This window comes from Thermobia domestica, chromosome 17, assembly GCF_964235325.1.
Source record: "Thermobia domestica chromosome 17, izTheDome1.hap1.1, whole genome shotgun sequence".
Taxonomy (NCBI): Eukaryota; Metazoa; Arthropoda; class Insecta; order Zygentoma; family Lepismatidae; genus Thermobia; species Thermobia domestica.
Window position 1 is genome coordinate 82,331,944 of NC_137470.1, and position 17,934 is coordinate 82,349,877.

Genomic DNA, 17,934 nt, shown 5'->3' on the forward strand with positions numbered 1-17,934 from the left:
CTAGACGAGCGTGGAGGTCCTTCTTGGTGTCCACAGTAAATGTTATTTCTTAAATATTTCAAGGTACATTCGCGAAGTGTCCACTGGGATTTCGTGTAAAATTGATTCAAATGTAAAGTTCTCTGCGGCCCAATGTTTATTGTATTTTTTGGTGGCTCATACCGGTAATTTGCATATTTACGGGTCTTCACATATCCAGGATTTCATCATACACCACTGTAACGCTCGAACACAAAATTGCTTTTATTTTTTTAGATGTAACTGGAGATGAATGTAGGCATATGCAAAACAAATATTATCAAGTACTGCTTCTTCGACATACGTTACCCGTCATGGCCTCCATGTTCGATCCGCCATATTGGATTCAATCTTCGTTTTTTTTTTTCAAATCGGAATATGTGCAAGTGATACATCAAATTCATCTGTAACTTTCTCTCCAAATTCACCAATGTAGTGAATTTTACCGTAGTTTGTACCGTTTGGAAGGTATTGCATGTTAAATCCCTCCAGGCATTAGCGAATAGACATTGCAAAGTAATATCAGTTACGCTTACGTTTTTGATGTTGACAAATAGAAACAATTTCTAACTGGAAAAATAGTGTAGGTATAAACATACTCTTTACAACATTGCTATCACAATATTAATACATTTCTGTGAGTAATTGATATTATTTCCATGTTTCCATGAAAGTCCTGTATTACGGTCAAAATGCCTAACGTAAATCCAGATAACACCATATTTGGGTGAAGAGGGCTGTGTGTCTGTATGTATTTACGTTCAGAGAATATTTCGTCAACGATAAATCACGTAAAGGATTACGTATACACACAAATTTCAATTTGATTCAATATTTATGAAGTGCCGGACAAAAGTCGAATGTCCGAAGTCGAAAGTAATGACAATCGAATTTATGTTCAAATAAAAAATGTTAAAAAGACATTGATGAAGACCACGTGAATTAAACCGCTTCTTGCTGTGTAAGTTCCATAGCAGGACACGAGAATTTAGTATGTTTCTAAATTCACAACGGCAGCCTTCGTCCTGTTCAGTGGAGTGGGAGGTATAGCAAAAATAGCCTACATTGAGAGATTCCTGCAATTGATCTCTTGTATGGGACTTTATCTATTGTTGTTGAGTTGATTTGGAGTTTAACGTCCCTTTTAGCAGCGAGGCTATATGAGACGGGACTTGCTGATTAACGTGGAATCCGAACCACATTGGCTCCCGGCGGGAATTTAACCCAGGTCTCGGACGCCAAAGGCGCGTACGCTAACCACTAAGTCACGAAGGAGCTCGACTTTACCAAGTATCGTAACAGGTGTAAGGAATACCGAAATAACACGCCCTAGCGTTTAGTAAGTAACTACAATGTTGTAGCTATCATTATGGAATAGTATGCGTATGATAGTAATAGGCATACTACATGCAGAATTATTTTTTTTATTTATTATCTATAGAATATTTTACACGAATTGTATTTTATGCAATAGGAACAAGTAAATTTTCCCAACTTATCAGAGCTAATTTTTGTTTAAAATATCCTTATTATTATTATTATTACTATTATTATTACTATTATTATTATTAACCTTTTGAATATATCCCCTCCAATGTAACCAATGGTAATGACATTTTGACATTACGCTGACTCCAGTTCACGCTAACATCGGTCAAACCAAAATCACGTTCATTCGCCTCACGCCCACTATTGTCCTTTCGACATCACACTCAATCGAGCTCACGCTCAGAACATCTTTTCGACATCAAGCTCACATCCATCTCATCACAGTCACTTGACCTAACGCTGACATCCTTTAAACATCACGCTCACTGTACTTCGCACTCACATTATTTCGACATCTTTCTTACATCGTCAACCCGATATCATGCTAACTCGAGCTCAGGTTCAGAACATTATTCCGACCTCATGCTCACTCGACCTCAGACTCGCATCATTCCGATATCACGCTCACATCATGATTTGGAATTCACGCTAATTCCACCTTACGCTCACTTAGTGAGGTGAGGTCGAGTGAGCGTGAATTCCAACTCATGAGTTCGAACACCTTTCCCCCTACCCGCACTCTGGATACACGACCGTGCTAACTCGTTGGATCGAGATACATATAACCTTGTGTGGCAACCTGGTAAGGTAAGAATTAATTTCCTAAACGTGTTTTAGTTTTTGTTGTTCCAGGCACAAGCATTGAATGTCTCATGAACATAAAATGTTTCCGCTATAGCTGAATGTATCAACCAAGCGAAATTTTATAGGAGGCTCCGTACTTTGTTAGGGGGGTTATTAGTAACACTTTCGAAGCTATATCCTCCATCATAGTGAGAGAGCAAGGATTCATTCCTTTCGTTATTTCTGGATAGTGTGTACTTTGCAACACTTAACAGTTTAAATGCATTAATTATGCTCATTAACACAATATAGCTGCATACATTTTTACTGAAAACACAAGAAAGTATGAAAAAATATTTGTCATTAACACTGGGCAGTGAAGAAGGGAAATGAAACAGGAGTAATTTTGGGTAAAGTATAGTAAAATAACAATAATTAGTAATACAATGTTCGAAACATTAACCCCCTCATGCGCAAAAAAAAAAAAAAAAAAAAAAAAAAGGCGCATATACTGTAACTCACGATTTTTTGCAATTATTCCAATTTCCTTATGTTTATGGGTAAGATTCAATTATTAGTAAGTGGAGAAAGCCATCCATCTAAGGAGATATTTCCAAAAAAATATAATAAAATAAAAATATCAGCAAAAAACAAAATTATGTTCGGTTTTGTGTATACCGGCAATAATGTTTTCGAGGGATTTTTTTTGCAGTAGCACAGCACGATTGCAGAGGGAATAACACCATTGGTAGGGGGAGAGTTGAATCAAGGAACTGGAAAGTGGAGTAAAATATTGCATTTATTGGCTTAAATCTAGGGTGTAAATTGTCTGCCAAATATAAATTAGCTTCTGTAACCAAGACGTCGTACGGAAATATAGAAACAAAGAGAAAAACTGTTGTCTTAAGTTTGGAAGTGACATGCTCTATAGCCATGAGCATTTATTTGTTAAGAAAAATACAAGCACCAAAAGATAGTCTGTGTGGTCAAGTGGTTAGCGTGGCGGGCTGGTAATTCTTATACTGTTTTCAAACCAGATCGAATCCCATCCGATCGCATTCAATTTTTTCTTTACAATTGTTAAGAAGAATCGAAACGATATAATAATGAAATAACTTTTTGTTTTTTTTCTGATGTATTTATTCAGAGTTATCTTACTATTAATAATAGCTATTGTTTTGTCTATGGTATGGTATGCTTAATCATTCTCTCTCCGTCTTTACACAGCAGAAGTAACTTCAACTCACTGCGAGTGTGTCTGAGAGTCAGGAACAGAAAAAAACAAAACATGCGCGACCTGCAGCCTTACACAGCGTCACGAACACAGTCCACAGTCACAGCGATAGCTTGTTGTCAGTAAGAAAAAAACTTATGTTAAATTACTGTTCTAGTGTTTCTGTGTGTGTGTTTCTTGACACCCTCTCCATCTCTCTCTCTCTCTTTCTCTTTCTTTCCTTTTCTTTCATATCCACAAGTGTAACTTGCAATCAAAGGTCTGTGTAAGAAATAAAGAATGCTTTCTTTAAACAAAACTAAATTTTACAGGTCTATTTGTGAGGAACACGAATGCTTCCAAAAGATGCGATGGATATTAACTATAATCGTACCGTTCTTCCGAATTATATAGTACCGTGAAAACTGGTAATAAAATGATGTAACATGCATAAGCTTTCTTTTTTCTAGCTGACAACACATTAAACATAATTTAAATTTTGGGGATTACAAATTATCACATTACATGTCGGTGTAGGCCTGTTCGTTTTCACATTCGAACGACGAAAGAAGAAAGTGTTGTGATAGTTATAAAAACCGAATACCCGATTTCAATAATTTCAATGGCTCCTACATGTCGAAGATATGATTTTTCGATGTCTGTCCATCTATTCGTCTCTCGATTCGTTACGCTTTTACATGCACTCAAATAGAGGTCATATTGTTCTACGTATCTGGACCGAATTCTAGACATAACGTTTTAATAAGATATTATCTTTCGAATTTTATACCCTTCGACACCTAAAAGTAAGGGTAACTTACTGAAGGATTAAAATTTAAAATAATTCAATTTTCTCAAGAAAACAAGCTGTGACGATTTTATTTACTTTTTATAAATATATATTTTATTAACAAATCTCAACCGTATATGAATAAATTTTCTGAAAAAAAAATATATATGGTGTAATTTACTGTATGGTATGCGTTCTTTTTGCACAATTTTCTCAACCACATTTCATAAATAAACGTATCATTAATAGCCTAACAATATGACAACTCGTTCGAAGGAGTAGTTGACTCTTAGGGTGAGCTTTTCCTCGATGGTTTTCCCGTTAACGCCTCAGGCAATTTTGTTCATATCTCGTAAAGAAATGTTTCATTAATAAACTAACATCCGGCATAAATAGTTTATTCCGGTAACATACAGAAGAGGTGGTTTTCTCAAGGGTTGAATTTTTTTCGACAATTTTTTCGGTAATAACTGAGACAAATTTGTTCTAATTTCAGTAAAAATATTATCTGTAGTAATCTTACAATATAGTATAACTCGCTTGTTCCGAAAAGAAAAATACAACAGAGATAGTTTACTTTGACAGTGAAATTTTTCCCGACGATTTGCTTAAAAATTACTCGATATACTGTCAAAATGACAGATAGAAGAGTTTACCTTTGGGGGTAAGCTTTTCCCGATGACCTTCCTAAAAACAACTCAGGAGATGTTTGTTGTTCATATTTTATAAATACATGTTACATAAATAACCTAGCTATATGATATAATTCCCTCATCCGGAAAATCTAGAAGTGGTATATTACTTTTGACAGTAAGTTTTACCCTGCGATTTTCTCAAGAACGACTCAGGCGATTGTGTTCGTATTTCATAATTAAATGTTTTATGAAAACACTAACAATCTAGCCTAGCTCGTTTGTCCTGAAAAGATCCACAAGGGATAATTTATTCTTGGGGGGTGATTTTTTTCATGATTTTCTCAGAAATTACTCGGACGCTTTTGCTTATAGTTCACATACAATTATATCCTTAATAATTCTAATATATGGATCAAGTTATTTCTAACGGAAATATGAACAATGGGTACTTTACTTTTGGGCCTGAAATTTCTTCTAGTAAAGTTTTCCAAAACATTATTTTATTCGCAATTTCCCAGATAAATGTTTGAATAATAGTTGCAGCCTAACATGAGTCTGTGTAAAAAATTCGAGCGAGAAAGTACAGTGCGTTTGCTCCGTAACCTTTCTTAAATATATTTTTCAATGTTACACCTAATCACAATTTTCCGAACAAAATCCAATAATAATAATAATAATAATAATAATAATAATATAAATAACAGAAACTCGACAAATATTCTTCCAAATAATAGGAAAAAGTTTGCGTCACACTGTTCACTTTGCTGGACACACCAGTGTGCCGCGATATACCGATTGTAGCACACTGGAATATAGGGTATGGCTTTTTAATTTTTTCCAACTATTCCAACTGCTTCAATTGAAATGGATCTATAATAATAAGAGAGTAAATTTAGTCTTCTTACCCTTCGATTTAGAAATAAGGTTCGCGAGAATTTCATAAAAGATTAGTATACTCAGAATTGTATACAGTAGTTTGTTTTATACAAAATTACATACTTCCTACAACTGTTTTTTGATTGAAATTATCTGTAATGAAATCTTTAAGTTTTACGTCCCACGGATATGCCGGTTAGGCTAAAGGAGACGGTGATGATGAGAAATGAATGAAATGGTCGAATGAAGAAAGTGGGATAAAACGGAAGAACCCCGAGAAAACCCACGCACACACTGTTTCTCCAGCACAAGGTTCACTTGGCGCGAGCATAGATCGAATCAAGGACACCATGCACCAGAGTTGAACGCTCTACCACTGAAACGCCGTGGCCTCTGAAATTACTTAAAGGAGAAAGGGACTACTTTATGAGAACTTGATGACGAACACATACCAGCCTTTCGTGAAGTATTGCTTATAGGCAGGGGCGGATTAAGGCTTTTGGGGACCTAGAGCCGACTATTTTAAGGGAGCCCTATGTTAAGAATAGTTCAAGTGCATAAATTTTCTTTGCTGCCTTCCACAGATTGATAGGCTTTTGGAACTACCGAGAACTATGCTGTAATATTTGAATGTGCTCCAACTTTACAAATAATTAGTTTAGTTAAATTCATTATTAACACAAATAAGCATTCATTATTAACAGCTAAATGCTGCTGAATGGAAAGACTTAAATCTAGGGATACCACGATCGTAACGAGCGAAAAAAATTAGCATCGTTCTGAAGCCTATAATATAATAAATTGATTACTATATTTTAGTATTAAACAGAGAGATTTTAAAAAGGCCCCCTGAGCTTGGGGCCCCGAAGCCTGGGCTCCATTGGCTCCGCCTTTAATTTGCTCTTGCCTATAGATTATAAATTAAAGGGGCCGGGCCGAGTCCGTACTAAAAATTCCGGCCCGTGCAGACCTCTAGCCCCTGTGTATATGTTATCTTTGGAAATACAGTAGAGTTTCTCTTATCCGACATAAAACATCCGGCAGACAGAACGCCGGATAATATGGATGTATTAAGGAAAGACATATTAAAAGTCAAACCATGATATTACGCATCTAATAATCATGTTTTGCAAGAAACAAATATAATGCATTGACTCAGGGACGTATCCAGCGTGAGGTCATGGAAGCTGTACCTTTTTAAACCTCAAGCACTTTTTAATAAACCTAATTTTTCCCTTTTGAGGTTCTTTTATATCAGATTACTTTGAGTCAGTGTCCAAACTGTGGGCAATGCGTTGTTGCTATAATTGTAACAAGTAACACTTTCCAAGTGTAACACTCTAATTTTGATAAAATTTGGCAGGTAGATACTTCACATAAACAAAAAGTATTTTTTTATTTTTTGCGGAAAAACGGCTTTAGGGGGGCAAAAGCCCCCACTCAAAATTTTGAAAGTTGACGCCCGAAAGGCAAAAACAAGTGGACCAAAGTCAACGAAATCGTGCACAGATATTGCAGACGTAAAATTAGGGAATACGTGTTTTTTATTTTCTTGGAAAAAACGGTTAGGTAGGGCGCAGAACCCTCCAAACCTTTGATCATGAAATATCAAAAGTGCTAGTAACAATATGTCAGATGTGTGTAAAGGACATGAAGAATTGCAACGACACTTTGTGTATGAACAATACGCAAAAGATAAAAAAATACGTTTTTTGTTTATTTTCTGCGGAAAAACGGTTCTAGGGGGCAAAAGCCCCGACAGAAAATTTTGAAATTTGACACCTGAAAGGCAAGAGGAAGTGAACCGAAGTAAAAGAAATTGTGCATAGATATTGTAGACGAAAAATGAGGGAATATGGGCTTCGTATTTTCCTGGAAAAAACGGTTAGGTCGGGCACGGACTCCTCCAAATCTTTGATCATGAAATATCAAAAGTGCTAATAACAGTATGTCAGAAGTGCCTAAATTTACATGAAGAATTGGAATACTTTTTGTTAGGACAATAAGCAAAAAATAAACAAATACGGCTTTTTTATTTCCTGCGAAAAAACTGATTTAGGGGGCAAAAGGTCCCACACAGAATTTTGAAATTTGACGCCCGAAAGGCAAGAAGAAATGGACCGAAGTGAATAAAATTGTTCTCAAATATTGTAGAGGTAACATGAGGGAATACGTGTTTCGTATTTTCCTGAAAAGAAAGAAACTGTTGAGTGGACCGAGGCGTTGAGTGTCGGAAGGAGTGGACCGAAGCGAATGAAATTGTCTGTAGATATTGGATATGAAAATTAAGCCTCTCGTGTTTCACAAGTGTCTCCATCAGATTTCTTCAAATTTGGCAGATCAACAACAAGCACAAACAGTATAGCGTTTTTTATAGTATTTCACGAGGCAATTTTAACACTTACAATGTTTTTCCGCATAAACAAAAACACGTGCTGATTAATTTCCTGTTTGCTGTTGATGTGCCAAAATTGATAGGAACATCCTAAAAACACGAAAGTTCTTATTTTACATACAGTCTATACAATATCTACACACAATTTCATTTGCTTCGGTCCACTCCTTCCTGCACTTTTAAGGTAATATTTACTTTTTTTTCGGAGAGGCCCTAGGCCCCAACACGGTTTTTCAGTACAAATTAAAACACATTTCATTTATTGTTTTGTAAATTTTTCATATACGAAGTTTTGTTGCAATTCTCCATACTCTTTAGGAACTTCTGAGGTATACTTATTTGTACTTTTGATATTTCGTAATCACCAGCTTAGAAGGTCCGTGCCCCACTCAACTGCTTTTTTTCCAGGAAAATACGAAACACAATTACCTCAATTTACGTCTAAAATATCTGTGCACGATTTTGTTCAATTCGGTGGACTTCTTCTTGCCTTTTTGGCCTCAAATTTCAAAATTTTGGGTGGGGATTCTGCCGCCTAAAACCATTTTTTCGCAGAAAATAAACCCGTATTCGTTTGTTTTTTTGCGTATTGTCCCTACACTATGTGTCGTTCCAATTCTTAATGTCCTTTAAGCACTCCTGACACTGTTATTAGCACTTTTGATATTTCATGATCAAAGTTTTGGAGGGATCTGTGTCCCACCAAAACGTTTTTCTTTTCTTCAGGAAAATACGAAACCCATATTCCCTCATTTTTCGTCTACAATATCTGTGCACAATTTCATTAATTTCGGTTCATGTCCTCTTGCCTTTCAAGTGTCAAATTTCAAAGTTTTGGATGGGGGCTTTTGTCCCTAAAACCACTTTTCCGCAGAAAATAAAAAACACGTATTCCTTTAGGTTTTGCGCATTATTCATACACAAATTTTCGTTGGAATTCTTCGTCCCTTACACATATCTGACATACTGTTACTAGCACTTTGATATTTCGTGATCAAAGGTTTGGAGGGATCTGTGCCCCACCTGACCGTTTTTTCCAGGAAAATACGAAGCCCGTATTCCCTCATTTTATCATTTTATGTCTACAATATCTGAAAAGTAAGAAACGTTTAAGAGAAATACAGAACTATTGCATTATTATTATTATTATTATTATTATTATTATTATTATTATTATTATTATTATTATTATTATTATTATTATTGATATTTTTGAAACATTAGAATTACGTGCTTACGAGGATTCGTGTGGGCCCCCTGCGAAAAGAAAAGTTGGATACGTGCCCGCACTGAATGATAGACGTATGAGGCATGGTATAGACGGGTGAGCTAGACGATCGAAGCATCAAAAACAGACTAAGACCACAACTTGCAGTTCTTCTTGCCGATTGATGCTGCTTTTTACCTGCTATGATATGTCGGATAATAATGTTGAATAAACGAAGGTCGAGACCATGGCGTATTGGTGTTTCATGCACCTAAACCTGTAAAATATTTGTGCTGAAAATATCTTTCACTCACTAGCTGAATTTGTGGGTATGATCGCATATCTTGCCTTATAAAGTATAGTCTTATAAATAATATATGTAGCATGCTAAAAACCTAAAGAAGACCAAATTCAATAATTTTCTCTAGTTTTCTTTTATAATAACAGGAAACTTGTTTATTTCATCACGATAAATCACGTTTGATACTAAGATGTCTGTTTCTGTCAATATATATTTTTCATACTTTATTGGAGACAAATTTGTTTTTTTTTTCAAGAAAAAAGGATGAGAAAAGAAGCAATACAACAGCATAAACTGAAAGCAATCGCTATTACTAATAGTACACTAATTCTAAATAAATACGTCATCAGAGGAAACAAAAAGTTATTTTCTTATTATATTGTTTAAGTTCTTATTAATATAAAAATTATACACTTTCTACAATGTTTTGTAAAGAAAAAATTGAATGGGATCGGATGGGATTCGATCTGGTGTCAAAAGAGTATAAGAATTACCAGTCCACCACGCTAAGCACTTGAAACACACATAATATCTTTTGGTACTTTTTTTTCTTAAGAAATAAATGCTCATGGCTATAGAGGATGTCACTTCCTAACTTAAGACAACAGTTTTTCTCTTTGTTTCTATATTTCCGTACTACATCTTGGTTACAGAAGCTAATTTATATTTGGCAGACAATTTACACCCTAGATTTAAGCCAGTAAATGCAATATTTTACTTCACTTTCCAGTTCCTTGATTCAACTCTCCCCATACCATTCCTGTTATTCGATCTGCAATCGCGCTCTGGTCAGCAAAAAATCCCTCGAAAACATTATTGCTAGTATACACAAAACCGAACATAATTTTGTCTTTTGCTGGCATTTTTATTATTTTATTATATTTTTTGGAAATATCTCCTTAGATGGATTGCTTTCTATTATCTCAACTTACTAATAACTGAATTTTACCCATAAACATAAGGAAATTGGAATAATTGCGAAAAAGGGTGAGTTACAGTATACGCTCATTTTTATTTTATTTTTTTTTTCTTGCGCATGGGAGTACATGTTAGTCTAACCCAAAGCCGCCATAAAATTAGTCTCATGTTTACTCAAACGGTTGTAGTTCGTTAGTTGGTATCCCGGGGCGAATTGTTACGAAAGTGATGTGTGACGTTGTCATTTTCTAAATTGACAAAGATACACTTGCAGTTAAATATAAAAATAAAAAATAATAATGTTATTATGATTGAGTTCATGCTGGGGGCTTAAGGCAGACATCTAGGCCTAAACCAGTGATTCTCTACCTTTTTTGACTGATGACATATTATACGGAACACCTACGACATAGCAACACACTTGTTTAATATGTTATAATTGTAAATATAAATTATATATAAATTATGTAGAGTCAGCCTGTGAGCCATGATAAGGTAGTGACTCTTATGTAATACCAACCATTGTTATTGCTAACAAGAGTTGACTGGTACTGTCTGTCTGAAAATTGATTTTAACAAATTACTAAATCTACATTGATTTTTAAATTCTAGAATTTTTCAAGACACCCTTTGGGGTGCGCGACATATACGTTGGGGACCACTGGCCCAAACTACATATTTTTACATTATCATCGATGTCTACTGTTTCTCTTGAGACTTCTACTTTCTCAATCTTTTTTTTTTTTTTTTTTTTTTTTTTTTTTGTAGAGTGAATACGCACTTCGAGAGAGAAAGTTTTTAGTTGCTTTCGTTTCGTTAACTTGTTCGTGTTCAAAGAATTTCAATATAAAGGTAACTTTTTGTGTTTATTCATTGATATGTGATGTTCCCGTCGCTTTATAGAGAATATTTTTATCCCAAATTAACACGTACTTACTGATAGTAGGTTTTGTTTTGGTTGAAAGAGAGTTAGGGATGTTACAACTTTTCTACCATAACTCGTGATTTCAAACCATTGTAATTGGAGATGATTGATAACGGATTACTGTTATTAGATCTGTCTATGTGTAGGTTTCCATTGTTTTTTTCTCGGTCATGGAATACCGTGATTTCAATTTATTGTATTGAAGTGGGATTTTTCGTGGTACTTCCGTTTCCTCTCACTTTCATATTCCACCAATTCGTCCATCATCATTCTCTTGCATCAATAATCATCTCCCTTAGCCTAAAGGCCATAATCGCGGAACTTTTAACTAAAACTTTTCCTCTTATTGTTATTATTTTTAGTCTTTGTCAAGGTTCTAGAACACAGGTCCCCCTTCCCACTAAGCTGTAAAAAAGACAGAAAACAATGTGCCCTGAGTAGCTCTAACTCTAACTCACTCGCTAACGCTCGCTTGGTAATAATATGTGAACTAAATATTAAACTTTGGTACAGAAAGAAACTAACCTATATGGGGGACCAGTGTTCTAGAACCTCCCCTTACTCTTTTTTAAAATGTTTTCGTTGTTCTATTCATAACGTGCATGATTCAAAATTGGATATTAAACTTCCAAACCATGCTATGCATAAGTGTCTGAAAACTTATAGAACAGCTGTACGTCTGTCTGTCTCTCTGCCTATAAACAGGCGTCAGAGCAAAAGCAGTAAGATATACCAAAAATCGGCTTCTCGCAATCGATTCAGCGTTCCAAAAATAGATTTCATATTACAGGATAAGGAATCGATAAGGATGATTTCCGTCAAGCATTTCCGGTCTCAATGTTTATCCCATACAAAAACGCTACCAGATAGCTATAAGTGGTTTTATGCAACCGGTTCAACACTTCAAAAGAACATACCATCACTACCTGCAATGTCCTATCGAAACGGAAAGTGATCGAAAATTACTAGTACTTCTGGTTTCGATACTGATTTCCGTACAGCTAAACCGGTAGCTCATATGGTGTTTTTTTTTTTTTTTTTCAATTGATTCAGCGTCCCAATGACAGGATTCTAGAGTCTCTATTAAGAACGCAAGTGGTAAAAATGAACAATTTCCGGTTTTAACGTTGATTACCATAGAACAAAATTGAAAATAAATAGCGACAAGCAGATTTCAGCAGTCGATTCAGCGCCTCATGAGAACATACCATCAGAATCAAAACACTATCAAAATTACAAATTGTTGGATACTTCCGCTTGCGATGCTTATTACCATAGAGCAAAAATAGCAAGGGTTATCAGGAAACAGTTTCTGACTTAGATGCATTCATGCAAGAAGATATTTTCTCTACTTTTATTGGTTAAAACCGAAGGGGTGAAAATCTTTGCTTATTTTATTAAAACATTAACCGTATAATGGATAAAACGGAAATTGCGACAAGCACATCTTTATATGAATTCAGTACAAAAAATATGTTCAGTCTCTAATTTTATTTTTATATTAATGAGAAGTGACAGACACAAGTTACCACTTCCGGTTTAAATGTTAATTCCCATAGAGGTAAATCAGTGAGAAAGAGTGATAATGGCTTGCTGATATGGATTCAGCATCCAAGATATAGAGTGTATCTTTGAACTTATCTCTCTATTGGAACCAGTAGTTACACATACGCTAGTTGCAGTTCGAGTATTTAGTTCACTTAGTTTGGAAATCACTGTGAAATAAAACGCACATTTTTGTATACGAAAGTAGTGGTATTTTAATTGTATTTTTAAAAATGGCAGATAAAAATGAAAGTAGGAGAGGTTATGTCATAGCCATATCACAATCCTGTGCATTGTGCTACTGTGAATTAGTTCGTTTCTAATTTCCACTTTTAATTTTTGCGATTCTCTTTGAGAAGTGTAATTAAATAACCGCTTTTACTACTCAGATAATCGTTTGAAGTTTAGCGGGATACGTTCTATAGAACTTTTACCCATTCAAACTTCCAATCTCCGAGGGTAACCTGAAACCATCTGAAATTATTGCTATCACGACTATACTAACACAAGACATACCTGTGGTTAATTTATGAAGATCAGTTTCGAAATCCAACGGTTCTGGTGTGGCTGTTGGGGTTGAAACATGATTCACAACGGTAATTGGTGCTGTGTAGATATTTCCAAGGTACACATCACTTGAGTTTTGAATTGAAATATCACCATATTGAATTGATCCCTCACTACCACCAAAGTCACATATAGCCACGTCCGTAACTAGTATATTATTTATATTCTTATCATTTTTACTATTCTTATCATTACTCATATCGTCGTTGGCCTGTTCTGAGTTTTGTTGTTGAATAAGTTGAGAGTCTGTGTTGGCTATATCGCTCACCGCCATAGTTCATATAAAGTGATCGACGTTATTACTAAAGCACAACATGCAGTTTGATCTAATTGTCGAATACACTATTTTAGACTGCAGTACATACGCCTATGGCTACACTACAGCATCACTCTTCCCGCAGAAGTTTGCATATCATACACCACAAACACTCCAGAAATATGAATAAAAGGTTCACATATTAGGGTCACATAAGCGGATTAGACGAATTAGGAAAACGCTGAATGATACTTCCATTAAATTCACTCGAAGGTCATGTTACCATAAGTAACATATTCTTATGCACTGAAGGAAGTTATGGCAAAGATCTTCTGCGCATAAGGAAAATGCTTGTGTACTTACTCGACCTCCTTTGCGCACTGAATGCTGTTGATGGCGAAATATACAGAGTCCAGGGGGAGTGGCATATTACGTGTTCGTAGTTCAGAAAGCATTGTAGTGATAAGCGCTCTGTCTATTACTGACATCAATGTTACAGTGTGTTTTCATGTAGCTCGAGTTCTGTTTAAGAAAAAACATACATATAACCGATAGCAGTTTCCTCTTCCCTCAGTCAAGTACATATGCAACCTTGGATTCACACAATACAAAGGGAATATCCTGTTCGGTTAATGACCTAATGAAAATGAATAGGTTGCGGAAATCCCAAACCAAGATTTACTTTCATTTTCCATTGTCTGTAAGAACAGTTATTATGAGGATGAACCATTCATGTACGATATATTAAGAAGGCCTCTCTTATATCTACAAGAAGAATATGGTATATACAGGGATAACCTTGAAGAATATATGGACGTCGACAGGGGCGTACGGAGGATTTTTTCCAGGGGGTCCAACTTGTTCGACTTTACATGAAAGCTTAGGGAACAAGTATTTTATACAAATACTACTAGTATCATCATCATATTATTATTATTATTATTATTATTATTATTATTATTATTATTATTATTATTATTATTATTATTATTATTTGCCTTATCAGGAAGAACTTCCTTGAATTTATTGTAAAGCGAATATCATGCTGGATGGAGGACTGGAATTGCGAGTGTGTGTATGTGGAGTTAACCCGTTTTTTCCCAGTGTTCCAATATTGGAACAATTTTAAGGATGATGCAAATACCTGCTGAGCTGGCTACAATGTATCGCGATTAGTTAGGATCACGCCAACTGCATTCACAAGGAATGGACCGAAGTGTTGGTGTTGCTGATGTCACTGTCAAATAAATTTTTACACTCGCCCTGCAAGAAAGAAAGTAAGGAAATATTTTTTTATTATTTTTATAATTTTGTCTGTTTATTGCATCAGATATTTTCATTAATAGTTGTTTCAAGCCATATTAAAGAGCTGCAAAGAAAGTAATAATTATAAATTGCACGTTCTAAACTAAAGTGCAATGTTCCAATAATGGAACACCAGGAACGAATGGGTCCGTTATTTTCATTATTCTAAAATGATATTTCTTCCCCACAACTGGGAATGTATATTACTTTTCTATTCAAATATAAATGTTTTTGCTTTACGTAAGGTTTCTCAGTTTATATTTACTTTGTTTCCAATGTACAGCGGCGCAAGAGGTCTAGGACAAATCTGCCAATGACAAAATGCGCCAATCGTGAAAATAGACAAATCTGCCGATGGACAAATCCACCAATTGACAAATCTGCCAATTGACAAATCTGCCAATTACCAAATCTGCCAATTACCAAATGCGCCAAACGCGAAAATGACCAAATGCGCCAATTGTGAAAATGGACAAACCTGCCAATTACCAAATGCGCCAATTGCGAAAATGGACAAATCAGCCAATTGACAAATTTGCCAATTACCAAATCTGAGGTGCATTTCGCCAGCCCCCCCACCTTGGAGTTTCGAAACAAAACCTATGCCAATCGTTTGTGCTACGTTTGTGGCGGAATATACCGCAAAAATTTTCGTTTGTACCACTTCCGGTACAAAGTTATAATAGTTTTAAAGTGGGGGGGGGGCTGGGGAAACGGCACCCCCCACCTTGGAATTTCGAAACGAAACCTATGGCAATCGTTTGTGCTACGTTTGTGCCGGAATGTACCGCAAAAATTTTCGTTTGTACCACTTCCGGTACGAAGTTATAATAGTTTTAAAGTAGGGGGGCTGGGGAAACGGCAGCCCCCCACCTTGGAATTTCGAAACGAAACCTATGGCAATCGTTTGTGCTACGTTTGTGCCGGAATGTACCGCAAAAATTTTCGTTTGTACCACTTCCGGTACGAAGTTATAAGGGTTTTAAAGTGGGGGGGCTGGGGAAACGGCAGCCCCCCACCTAGGAATTTCAAAACAAAACCTATGCCAATCGTTTGTGCTACGTTTGTGCCGGAATGTACCGCGAAAATTTTCGTTTGTACCACTTCCGGTACGAAGTTATAAGGGTTTTAAAGTGGGGGGGGGCTGGAGAAACGGCAGCCTCCAAACTTGGAATTTCGAAACAAAACCTATGGCAATCGTTTGTGCTACGTTTGTGCCGGAATGTACCGTAAACATTTTCGTTTGTACCACTTCCGGTACGAAGTTATAAGGGTTTTAAAGTGGGGGGGATGGAGAAACGGCAGCCCCAAAACTTGGAATTTCGAAACAAAAACTATGGCAATCGTTTGTGCTACGTTTGTGCCGGAATGTACCGCAAAAAATTTCGTTTGTACCACTTCCGGTACGAAGTTATAAGGGTTTCAAAGTGGAGGGGCTGGAGAAACGGCAGCCTCCAAACTTGGAATTTCGAAACAAAAACTATGCCAATCGTTTGTGCTACGTTTGTGCCGGAATGTACCGCAAAAATTTTCGTTTGTACCACTTCCGGTACGAAGTTATAAGGGTTTCAAAGTGGAGGGGCTGGAGAAACGGCAGCCTCCAAACTTGGAATTTCGAAACAAAACCTATGCCAATAGTGTGTGCTACGTTTGTGCCGGAATGTGCCGCAAAAATTTTCGTTTGTACCACTTCCGGTACGAAGTTATAATAGTTTTAAAGTGGGGGGCTGGGGAAACGGCAGCCCCCCCACCTTGAAATTTCGAAACGAAACCTATGCCAATCGTTTGTGCTACGTTTGTGCCGGAATGTGCCGCAAAAATTTTCGTTTGTACCACTTCCGGTACGAAGTTATAAGGGTTTTAAGGTGGGGGGCTGGGGAAACGGCAGCCCCCCCACCTAGAAATTTCAAAACAAAACCTATGCCAATCGTTTGTGCTACGTTTGTGCCGGAATGTACCGCAACAATTTTCGTTTGTACCACTTCCGGTACGAAGTTATAAGAGTTTTAAAGTGGGGGGCTGGAGAAACGGCTGCCTCCAAACTTGGAATTTCGAAACAAAACCTATGCCAATCGTTTGTGCTACGTTTGTGCCGGAATATACCGCAAAAATTTTCTTTTGTACCACTTCCGGTACGAAGTTATAAGTCATTTAAAGTTGGGGGGGCTGGAGAACCTATGGCAATCGTTTGTGCTACGTTTGTGCCAGAATGTACCGCAAAAATTTTCGTTTGTACCACTTCCGGTACGAAGTTAAAAGGGTTTAAAAGTGGGGCGGCTGGAGAAACTGCAGCCTCCAAACTTGGAATTTCGAAACAAAACCTATGGCAATCGTTTGTGCTACGTTTGTGCCGGAATGTACCGCAAAAATTTTCGTTTGTACCACTTCCGGTACGAAGTAATAAGGGTTTTAAATTGGGTGCCTGGAGAAACGGCAACCCCCTACCTTGGAATTTCGAAACAAAACCTATGGCAATCGTTTGTGCTACGTTTGTGCTGGAATGTACCGCAAAAATTTTCGTTTGTACCACTTCCGGTACGAAGTTATAAGGGTTTTAAAGTGGGGGACTGGAGAAACGGCAACCCCCTACCTTGGAATTTCGAAACAAAACCTATGCCAATCGTTTGTGCTAAGTTTGTGCCGGAATGTACCGCAAAAATTTTCGTTTGTACCACTTCCGGTACGAAGTTTTAATAGTTTTAAAGTGGGGGGCAAACTTCAGAAACATCAAATTCAATACAAATAGAGATAGAAACATTGAGTTAACGGGAATCGTTAGTGCACTTATAAGCACTAAGCACTAACGTTAGTGCTATCATATTTTGGGATTTATTCAAGATTTTTGGTGGGGGGCCAACTTTAGAAATATCA

General features: G+C 36.4%; 1 protein-coding gene across 2 annotated transcripts in view; it reads right to left on the reverse strand.

The window, feature by feature from the left end:
- LOC145673789 (peptidoglycan-recognition protein LF-like) overlaps positions 1-14,318 on the reverse strand; it is a 272,615-nt gene extending 258,297 nt beyond the window's left edge. Inside the window, exon 1 of one of the 2 annotated variants that reach the window (XM_081743549.1) lies at positions 13,452-14,318. In XM_081743549.1, the coding sequence (XP_081599675.1) occupies positions 13,452-13,776 (325 nt within the window). In that variant the 5' untranslated portion in view covers positions 13,777-14,318. The remainder of the gene's footprint in view (positions 1-13,451) is intronic. The other variant, XM_081743548.1, reaches the window with a different exon arrangement.
- Between the last annotated feature and the right edge of the window lie 3,616 nt (positions 14,319-17,934).